General features: G+C 39.3%; 1 protein-coding gene across 1 annotated transcript; it reads left to right on the top strand.

The window, feature by feature from the left end:
• The first annotated feature begins 8,399 nt into the window (after positions 1-8,399).
• LOC145987905 (protein CFDP2-like) lies at positions 8,400-8,822 on the top strand. Its single transcript, XM_083122704.1, has one exon. It carries the CDS (start codon positions 8,400-8,402, stop codon positions 8,820-8,822), a length of 423 nt encoding a protein of 140 aa, XP_082978830.1.
• The last annotated feature ends 2,535 nt before the right edge of the window (positions 8,823-11,357 follow it).

The following is an 11,357-nucleotide window of genomic DNA, read 5'->3' as shown; positions in this document are numbered from 1 at the left end:
CTGGAAGACACAATAATCAAAAAAAAATTCAAGTAAATTTGATAACTGCAAAATCAAGAACATATATCTTAAAAATGGCAGAAATGAGGTATTCCCTAGAGAAAATTATAATTTAGACATGTCCAAGGATGATTTTCTTAAATTATATGAAGCATTTACAGCATACAAAAGGGTCACAACTGGCAATACTGACATGTATTACACACCAGATGAATTCAAAGCACAGAGACCCATGTTTGTCATCAACACTTAAAAAAGAAAACAAGTTGTGGTTAATGACAGGACAAACATTAAAATTATCTGTGAATTCCACGATACACTCCCTGATGACACTATATGTAGTGTTATTCTCATAGGGGAAAAATCATATATTTATGATGTAAGAAATGAGAGAGTCACAGAGCAATTCTAGAAGATTTCTGCATATTACCGGACCGGAAGTAAATATAAATGGGTGTGGGTGGGTGAGGGTGGCTTTTTGCTTTAGTTTTTAAGTGTAGCCAAAACAAAATATTTTTGACAAGTTTATGGACAACAATCTGGCAGATGTAGCTTTTACACACATATGCAAATCTGTCTGAGGGGGGTTCTTCATTTCTACACTAGAATTCAAGATTCTTGGGATTTTGACAGAATAACACACTATAAACAATAAAATCATAAGGGTAGTTGACTTAATTTTAAGTGTGGGCAAATCTGTCTATTGGGGTTCTTCTTTTCTACACTAGGATTCAAAATTCTTAGGATTAAGAGCATATCACACTTGAAGAATTGGGGCTTATAGGCATCTTGGCATAATTTTAAGTGTGGGCAAATCGGGCTGTTTAATCATATGAGCTCTTCTTTTCTACGCTATAAGTGTCCCAGTATTATATACTTTTATACTACTCTCGTTGTTTTGTTGGTGGAAAAAAATTGAAATCAGGAAAAACTATATCTGTATCCGTAAACTTTGTTAATGAGGTGCGGCATATACGACTGAGCATTGTTCGCAATTTGTTCCATGCCGTGGAGGAGTTTCGACACTTCGTTATCCTGTGGGCTAGAGAGTCTGGCACGTTGCATGATATACAGTTAGGAGAGTCACTAATTCGATATTGGTATGTCCTATCTCTTGTCACTATAACACGATGAACCACTTTGTACCATATTGATTGGCCAGCTTTTGAAAGGTGTTTGGCGGAGACATTTTCCCATATTTGTGGCCACTTATGTGTATTGAAATACCTGACTATTCGTGGTACTGTGTGCTTTGAACTATTGATTTCACTATATAACTTTTTAACAGATGGTGTAATTGTCTCATGTCGTAATAACTGGTAGCATACCTGTAAAGCGATGTCCTTATAAAACAAAAACCTTTTGGGGATACTTTGGATATCGATGGGAGCTTCTAATGGAATGTTCCGTATTATCGTCTGTATACATGCTTGGGTCGTTGACTCGTGCAGTGAGAAACCTGTTTGAAGGCCAGTCTGTACAAACAATTCTCTTGTCTGTGTGTTCGCGTGTATTAGTGCCAACCCACCTGTCTTCTCTGATAACGTGACCTCATTTATTGCCACCCGGAAAATTGTATCGTGCCACAAAAAGCAGCCAACAGCTTTGTTGACCTTGGCTAAGTGCTGTGGTTTGAAGGGCAGGATTTTTGCTACATACCAAAGTTTAGAGAGAGCAAAAACGTTGATAAATTTTACTCGTGCTTTTAAACTCAGAGAGCGCATCTTGTTCACTCTAAGGACGTACATTGCCCTCTCGCACGAGAGTTTACTATTGGCTTCGATCGTTTCATCGATATTTGCATAAAAGTTTATACCTAAAACTTTTATTTTCTTGTCTACAGGGAACTCCGTATTGTTTGTGTAAGGATTCTCCTTGCCAAGGGGCATCAGGAATGACTTTCGATTGTTTAGTTTTGCTCCTGATGTGAGCTCAGAAGTATGTATTTGGCTTTTAACACTGTACAGATCCCTTTCATCCTTGAGAAAAATCGTGACGTCGTCCATGAAACTGTCAACTTGTATTGTGGTGGACGCCATAGAAATGCCCTGTAAATGATGCTGGATACTAAACAAAAAGGGGGCTATTGTGAGGACGTAAAATGTGCTACTCAAGGGACTACCTTGTAGTATACCTCGTCGCATTTTGAAACTTGTTGTCAAGAAACCATTAATTTTGAGTTTTAGCAGCATATGATTATATAATGTTTTGATCCAATTAAGAAAAGTGTCTCCGAAGCCATATGCTTCTAAGACTTTGTACAGATATTCGTGGCTCACTCTGTCATATGCTTGGGAAAAGTCTAAAGATAGAATTGAATCTGATGAATTCTTATTTTGTTTGGTAATAATTACGTCTCTTATCGTTTGCAGCAATTGATGTATACTTTGAGACGTATTACAAACGAACTGTAAATTGCCAATAAGTTTAACCATATATTTTTTTAAACGCTGATTTATGCACTTACTTATAAGTTTGATGTCACTAGTCAATATTGAAATTGGCCTAAAATCTGTGACGAACGTGGGATTTGCCTTTTTGGGAACCAACACTATAACTCCCGTGCTACTGGTGTTCCCTATTGTCCCTGTTGTCAACACTTCGTTGACTCATTTCATTAATTCGTCTCCTATTAGATCCCAGAAACATTGATAGAATTCTGATGGTAATCCATCTTCGGCTGTAGTTTTATTCCTTGGAGCTTTAAATACTGCATCATGAATCTCCTGTTTACTAAACGGTTGTGTGAGCTCAGTTCTTTCATTTTCCGTCAATGATGCAGGTAGGTAGTTCAAAAAATTACATTGCGTTTCTTTTGGTTTAAAGGCTTCACCAAGAAGATTTCTATAGTATTGCAAAAATCTGTCGTGTATACTATGAGGGCTGGTGACAACGTCACCGGAATCTAAAGTTAATGTATGAATGACGTGACTCGTGGCGTGTTTATGTTCTTGAAGAATGTGACTTAGTGTGGCTTGCTCGTCAGGGTCTATAGGAAGAATCTTGCTCTTTATTATTGCTGCAGATTTTCGTTTCCTATGTATAGAAAGTAATTGCGCTTTTATTTCATTTGTATAGGGACGATCGAAATTACCTTGCAGTGCTAAACGATGGAGATAATTCAATACTGCATACAAAAAAATATATTTGTTTCTTTGATCTCTACTAACCTCTGCACTGAAAAATTTACTGACCTGACGAAATTTAGGTTTAACTCGAGTTTTCCACCACTCGATTAGGGTCTTTTGCTCTGGCGTAGAGGTCTTGAGTTCGTTCCACGTTTCCCTGATTAGCTGGACATAACTACCATTGTGTAATAATGTGCTATTTAAAAGCCAGTATCCGCTACCTTGTCGGGGTTTGATCAAATCTAAATTTATTTTGAGAATTGGGACACTATGGTCACTAAAGCATACTGGAAAATTTTGAACACTAATTATATATTCCTGAAATCTTGGTGCGACATAAAACGTATCGATCCTTGACGCACTATTGGAGGTGATATGTGTGTAACGTGGACTTTCGCCATTGGCGTGTATCCAAGCGTCACGCAATTGTAACCCCTGCGTTAATTCGTAGAGCGCACGTGAGAAGTTGTATCCTGGATTTTGATCTTGTGAACGAATTACGCAGTTAAAATCTCGCACTAGTATAGTGTCTAGTGTGTGGGATGTCAACTCGGGCCCTACAACTGTTGAAAAAAAATCTTCTCTTTCCAGTCTGTTTTGGCTTCCTGACGGAGCATACACATTACAGACAAACACTGAGCCTAATTGGGCACTTATTTGTCTGCCCGTGGGATGGGGCACTACATTACGTAAATCCAAGTGTCGCCTACATGCTATGGCAGTCCCTTGAACAAAGGGAGTAAAATCGTTATATACTTTAAACATGCTCACAGAAAAATCGTCTATGGCGACCTCTTGGGGGTGGGGGCGTGGGTATGTGATGCATCTTCTCTGAAGTGGTCAATGATGGCTGCTCCATCTCCTCCCTTCCTGTTGGTGCATTCTTCACACTAACTTCATGTCTGGTACCTGTCTCCTCGTCGGTGATTCTGGGGCTATCCGTGTTCCCTCCATTGTTATCTCCCGACGCAGGGACTTCTGCAACTAATGAAGCTGAATCTCTTGGTTTAGTCCGTACGGGTAGCACAGTTGGTTCATATACCATCGGTACATTGGCAGCGGGTATATTAACCGGCCCCCTGCGGGACACTGGGACACTACGTGACCCTCCCCAGAACACGCGAGGCACGTACGCACCTACCCAGGGTATGTTACCCAATAGGAGTCTCCATTCATTATTACATATGAGGGTATGGGTTTACGTAGTATCATTTTGATCAAGACACGTCCAGCTCGAGTAGGGTAAATGTGATCTGCAGAGTATGTCTCGTCTTCAATTTTTAACACTTCCCCATAAGACCTCATGACACGACTTATCACTTCTGCACTTAATTCAATTAGAACTACATGGATTCTGACAATTACATGTCGCTGGTGGGCCCCATTCTACTTTAACTTTATGATCACCATCTACATCACTATAGATTACCTCAGCACCAAAATCATTTAGTAACCGTTCTCCCACCACTTTTGTCGCAAATTTCACGTACAAACACTTACGAAAGTAATCTATTTCAAAACTGAGCACTTGGTTCGTAGGCACTTGGTAGACATCATGAAACCATCGATGAAAATCCAATGACGTAGGTCGCGTTTTGATATCAATGAAAACAAACCTCTTTGTGTATTCATCGTGAACTATTTCATCGTATCTTCACTGGCTCACGGTAATTGTAGTCAAAACCTCCCTTGCACTTCAAAGGAAAAAAGAACTAACACAACACTAGCAAACCGTATACGGCCCTAGCTAACTCGGACAGTTCGATCACTAAGCCTTCTCACGCGAAGAGCGGAGCTCGCTAAGAACTGCTTCCTGCACGAGCTGCAGGCAGACACTCTACGTTAACTTAATGACGTTATACCCTTAAAAACATGTTGACGTTTATGAAGACTCCCACCTTCCTGTGTTTCAAGCACATTTTCTCGACAAGTGGTGTAAAGTATATGTTTTTGAGAACTGTTCGATATTATGCAAGGTATTGTAAATAAAATGTCGCATAAACTACTCACAAATTCGCTTCTTTCTGCACAAATGTGATGGCAATTTCTTCCAGGTGGAGAAAAACTCTATTAAGTGTTTCAATCCCCCTACATTTCAAGTCGAGCAAGCAGAATCGTAAATATCCTTCAAGGTTCTTTTTCCAATTTACTATATCTGTTTGATTGTGGTATTATAATAGCGGTTTATAGTTTCTAAGTTCATGGAAAGTGTTAAATTGAAAACCTATCACCGCAGCGTTTATCGTCTAGTGGAAGGATCTACTCAAAGTTGGCTACTCTCACCTGGAGTTGAAGTTCAATATTGCTAAGTTTACGATTTCTGGACTTAGATATCTTTCGGTGCGGTCAAATAAGATGTTGCGAAGTGTACATAATATGTGAAGAACGTAATACATACTGTTCTTTTTAAAGATATATTTGAGGAGTGCAGAAATCAGAATTTACAAAAACAGAGGGCGCTATTCCGCCCTGCACACTTTTGCTGCCACTAATTTAGAAGGAGGAGTGTTAAGGAACAAACCGTTTCGTCAAAAGTAAAGCTCATATAAGGCTGATTTCAAATGCCAATCTCCTATCAGAGATTTCTATACAACTAGAAGAATTTAGTGACAACCATTCCCTAAGCTCTCGATTTTCATAACCCTTCCCTGTTTCCTGAGAAATATATCACTGTTGCTTTTCAGAAGTCCGGAAAAACATCTGAAATTAAAGCTTAGAAATTACTGTTTACAATTTCACATTATAACACCAGTTAAGTAAATAATTTCCTTGAACGGAATAGCTCCGTATTTACTGAGCAACTGTAGTAATTGCGAAAAACGCTCCAACTGGGGCGGCAACGAATAAAGAGAGCTACATTTACGCACACAAACAATGCATAACCTGTGCTCTAATAGCTTTAAAGAAATGAGTTAAAATTGTGGGCTATTGTGCATGCCACACCCTAAGTTTGCAGGATCTTTTCTTTAACAAAGTCAATTTATCGCAGGTCACTTACCTCATGAGATTCTGCACTTGTGTCATCCAAAATATAACACAAAGCACTGGATCAAGGAACAAGAGTCACACTCAACGCAACAAAATTGTATTTTGCTTCTAACCTGACATCAGTGCGAATTAGAGCTGAGCCGATACCACTTTGAACCGATACCAATGCCGATACTCTCACCGATACTGATGCCGATACTTGTAAATTTCATTTTAAAATAAAAAAGACTATTACATATACAGGGTGAGTCAAAAATCTTTGGACACCCTTTTATTTTGAAACCTGACAGGAAAATGTGAAATCTGGTAATGGGAGATGGTAGTAAAGGGGAGACCGCAAATTGTAGGGTATATGGTGAGCATGGCTGCTATCTCGAAATCCGTCATCTTGAACACAGGTTCGAAATTTCAAATGGGAGGGGGCATGTAGCATATCAAATTACACTAGCGTGAGCTCAGGAATTTCAAAGTATAGTTGTTTCTTTGATATCTTGTATCGTTTGCAAGTTCTGAACACTCAAAGTTTGAAACTCAACTACCAACGGCACGCTACAACACATGTTCTATGTGATGGCCATCACGTCTTATGCGCAATGTAGACGCCGTATCCACTCCGACTGTACACGCAGGAGAATGTCCAGTGAAATGTGGTCACACGCGTGCTGAACGTGTTCCTGTAGGTGCCTTATATCGCGGGGTTTCTTAGCATACACCATCTGCTTGAGATGGCCACAGATAGAGGTCAGGTGATCTGGGCGGCCATTCCACTTGACCACGGCTACCAATCCACTTCCCTGGGAATTGTGCATCGAGCCATTGACGTACACCAACGCTATAGTGGGGAGGGGCCCCATCGTGTTGAAAATAAGAGGGAAACTTGCCGTCGGGATTCAGAATGGAAGGAAACACATGTTCTTGAAGGAACGTGAGTTACTCTTGCGACAATAAGGTAGTGTCGATGAAAAATGGACCAATGGTGCTGGTGTCCTATACGCCACACCACAACATCACCTTTGCAGGATTATGTTCCTTACTCGGTTGCACCCAGTTTGGATAACTGTCACACCAGTAAAGACAATTATGCCGATTGACCTCCCCATTCGAATAGAAATAGGCCTCGTCGCTGAACAGTATGCCACGTGCAAACGAGGGATCCAGTTCGTGTTGCTTCGTAGCTCACGTGCAGAACTCTACCCGTCGATCTGGGTCATCCTCGTTCAGTTTGTTCCATGCGCAGCTTATAATGTTGCCAGCGATTGGTATGCAATATCCGGACAATGGAGAACTGGCTGATACTATTTTCCAGTGAGAGATGACGAGTACTGCGTTTGGGACTGTTCACAAACGATGCTAGAACCATTGTTGCCGTCTCCTCATTGGTGACAGTCCTTGGCCGCCCACTACGTGCCCCATCTTCCACATTGCCAGTGTCTCTAAACGTGCCGATACCGTACGCGACCGTGCTGTGCGATACTGGATGGCTGTCTGGGTGCCGTCTGTTGTAGTCCTCTGCGATGTCTCTAAAACTGCGTTCCCCGGATATGATGATTTCTATCTTCTGTTCCTTTGTCAGAGGCATTTTATATCACCTGAAACAATGAACGTCACATGAGACTTTTCAATCTTTGAGTGCTCATAACTCGCAAACGATACAAGATATCAAAGAAACAATTACACTTATGCTATATAGAGTCGGGGGTACGGATTGTTTTCGGCCAATTCCCGGCTGTGGTTGGGGGTACTACGCGCAACCTTCTCTCATTTACAGAGGAACCCGTGACGTCAGCGGCGACCAAATCCATAAATAAAATTAGTCCCTATATTCCCACTGGCGACTCACTGCGAGGAATAAATTGGATGTTCCCTGCCTCCTTTATCTCTTCGAGACCAAAAGTGGTGCACGTAAATACAGGTGCGAGGTAAGGGTTACAGGTAAAGACACGTGTGTAAGTGTGCTAACAGACATCCTTGTGTTATGATTATAATAAACATTATATATATATATATATATATATATATATATATATATATATATAAATTAACCTTTCTTTACACCCAGCAAGCACTGAGATAATTCTGAGTCCTTGTTCTACGACTGATAAGTAGTTAGCACGTATGAGTAATAATCTTATTAAAGAATTTATTATTAAAGAAACCATACGAGGAAATAGCCGGACGGACAAACTGTTGACGACCTTTGGACTTAAAAAGAAAACTGTAGTGGGGTTTTGGAATGTTAGAACATTATATGAGGCAGGAAAATTGCAACAAGTAGAAGCAGAAATGGAGAAATATAAGTTGGACATCCTGGGAATGAGTGAAGTGCGTTGGAATGAATTTGGAGAGATGAAAACATCTAGTGGTATGACATTCCTCTATTCAGGTAGACCAAATGAAGATGATGAACATCGTAATGGAGTAGGCATACTCATAAACAAGAAGACTGCTCGAAGTATATTGGATTGGAAGCCTGTATCTGAACGAATAATTGTGGTCAGATTACAGGCAAAGGTTAGAAATGTGAGCATCATAGAATGCTATGCACCTACAAACCAAGCAGAAATAGAAGAAAAGCAAGAGTTCTACAAAGAATTACAAGACACTATAAATAAGGTTAAGAAGAAAGATGTTATTATTGTAATGGGCGATTTAAATGCTAAAATTGGCTCAGAAAATGTTGGACTGGAGCAAGCATGGTCTAGGTGATATAAATGAAAATGGGGAAATGTTTGTAGATTGGTGTGCCTCAAATGAAATGACTATTGGAAGTATACTATTTGCACATAAAAATATGTGTAAGATCTCTTGGGTATCCCCAGATCATAGAACTCAAAATCAGATTGATCATATAGCTATAAGTAGGAAATGGAGAACATCTTTATTAGATGTGAGAAGTAAACGTGGAGCAGACATTAGCAGTGATCATCATCTTATGTTAGCCAGTTTTAGGGTAAAAATTATGGCCGCAAAGGAGAAATTTAATAAACAAAGCACAAAGTTTGACATTGGAAAACTACAGAATAATAGTGTAAAACAGGACTTCAAGTTGCAACTTCAAAACAAATATCAAGAACTTGTGGAGCTGGATGGTGATGAGGTGGAACAACACTGGGAAAAGGTGAAAAATACATTTACAACGATATCAAAAGAAGTTTTGGGATATAGAAACCCTAAGAAAAAGAACTGGATGTTAGAGGAAACTTGGAGGAAAATAGAAGAAAGGAAACACATTAAGGAGAAGATTAATATGTGTAAAACTAGGGGAAAAAAATGCAGAATTACAAGAAAAAGAAAAATTACAAGAAAAAGGTCATGAAGTGAAATATAGTGCGCGAGCTGACCGTAGAAAATGGACCAGTGAGTTAGCCGGGAAGGCAGAAAAAGCAGTAAATGAGGGAAATATGAAGGAAGTATAATAAATTACAAAGATCTTGTCTCAAAAGAAAACCACACGGAATCGCCCAGTGAGAAATGGAGACAAAGTACTCCTTACGAATAAGGAAAATCAGCTCAATAGATGGAAATAACATTTTTCAGAAGTATTAAACCAAACCATAGAAGGGACAGAAGATTTGCTTGAAATACCGCAAGAAATGCCAGAATATGAAATAGAAGATGAAATAACTACTAAAGAACCAACAATAGAAGAAATTAAAAAAAGCATTGAGAGAACAAAAGAGTGGTAAAGCACCTGTAATTGATAACATTCCACCAGAAATTCTTAAGGAAGACATGGAGATGACAATAGAAATATTACAACCACTTTTTGCAAAAATATGGAAAACAAAATCAATACCAGAACATTGGAAAAGAGGTTTACTAGTAAAAATACCTAAGAAGGGAGATATTACTAACTGCAATAACTGGAGAGGCATAACACTACTTTCAGTTCCTAGTAAAGTTCTAAGTAGAATTATTTTAAACCGAATTAAAGGATGTGTTGAGAAAAAGATCCGGAGAGAACAAGCAGGTTTTCGAAACAACCGTTCCTGTATAGGTCAGATAAATACACTGCGTATTATTATAGAACAGAGTATGGAATACTTCTCTAATATGTACCTTATATTTGTGGACTTCCAGAAAGCATTTGACTCTGTAAATAGAATGGAAGCGTGGACAATTGTAAAAGAATATAGCATTCCAGCACATATGATTGATCTCATTAAAAACTCCTATGATGGTTCCAAATGCCAAGTTGTGCATGAGGAAATACTTACGGATCCAATACCAGTTATTTCAGGAGTAAGGCAAGGATGTATTTTGTCACCAACAATATTTCTGATGGTAATTGATAAAGTAATGAGGAGGGTAACGGAAGGAAAAAGCAGAGGTATAAATTGGAGTCTCACCCAACAGCTAGAAGACTTGTGTTTTGCAGATGATGTTTGTCTGCTGTCTCACACATACCGTAATATGGAAAAGAAATTAGGAGATTTGGATAAGGAAGGGAAAAGAGTTGGTTTAAAGATAAATAGTACAAAGACGAAATCATTAAGAACAAATGTAAAAAAGATGGAAAATTTCCACTTGAATGAGGAAAATATTGAAGAGGTTAAGGAGTTTACATATCTGGGGAGTTTGGTGACAAATGCAGGGGGAACAGAAGATGATGTTAGATCAAGAATTAGGAAAGCAAATATGGCATTTATTCAGCTATGTAAAGTTTGGAAAGCCAGAGAAATTTCAATAAGAACTAAGCTGCGAATTTTTAGAACTAATGTGAAGTCAATTCTCCTTTATGGATGTGAAACTTGGAAAGTAACAAAGAAAATTACTAAAGACCTACAGACATTCATAAACAGATGCCTAAGGAAACTTCTGTTAATATATTGGCCAGATATTATCTCAAATGAAGATCTATGGAAACGTACGCAAGAGGAACCGGTGGCAATACAGATCAAAAGAAGAAAGTGGAAGTGGATTGGCCACACATTGAGGAAAGACCCATCGGCAATAGAGAGACAAGCATTGAGCTGGAATCCACAAGGACAACGTAAGAGAGGAAGGCCAAGAATGAGTTGGAGAAGGACAATAGAGCAAGAAATATGGGAAGCAGGAAAGACCTGGAACGAGATAAGGAAGATCGCTGGAAACAGAGTCCGTTGGCGATGCTTCGTTGAGGCCCTATGCTCCGTAGCGGAGTAACGGGAAATAAGTCAAGTAAGTCACGTATGAGTAAACTTTTGCCACCCACCTAATTGCAGGGTTTGGTGTGTTAAACGCAGCCAGTGCCTGTATACC

Source organism: Lepisma saccharinum, chromosome 5, assembly GCF_977018435.1.
Source record: "Lepisma saccharinum chromosome 5, izLepSacc3.1, whole genome shotgun sequence".
NCBI lineage: Eukaryota > Metazoa > Arthropoda > Insecta > Zygentoma > Lepismatidae > Lepisma > Lepisma saccharinum.
This window is presented reverse-complemented; position numbering and strand designations above follow the sequence as displayed.

Excerpts from the sequence above, each read along its gene's own strand:
- LOC145987905 (XM_083122704.1), top strand. The coding sequence starts at position 8,400 with ATGGAGAAATATAAGTTGGACATCCTGGGAATGAGTGAAGTGCGTTGG.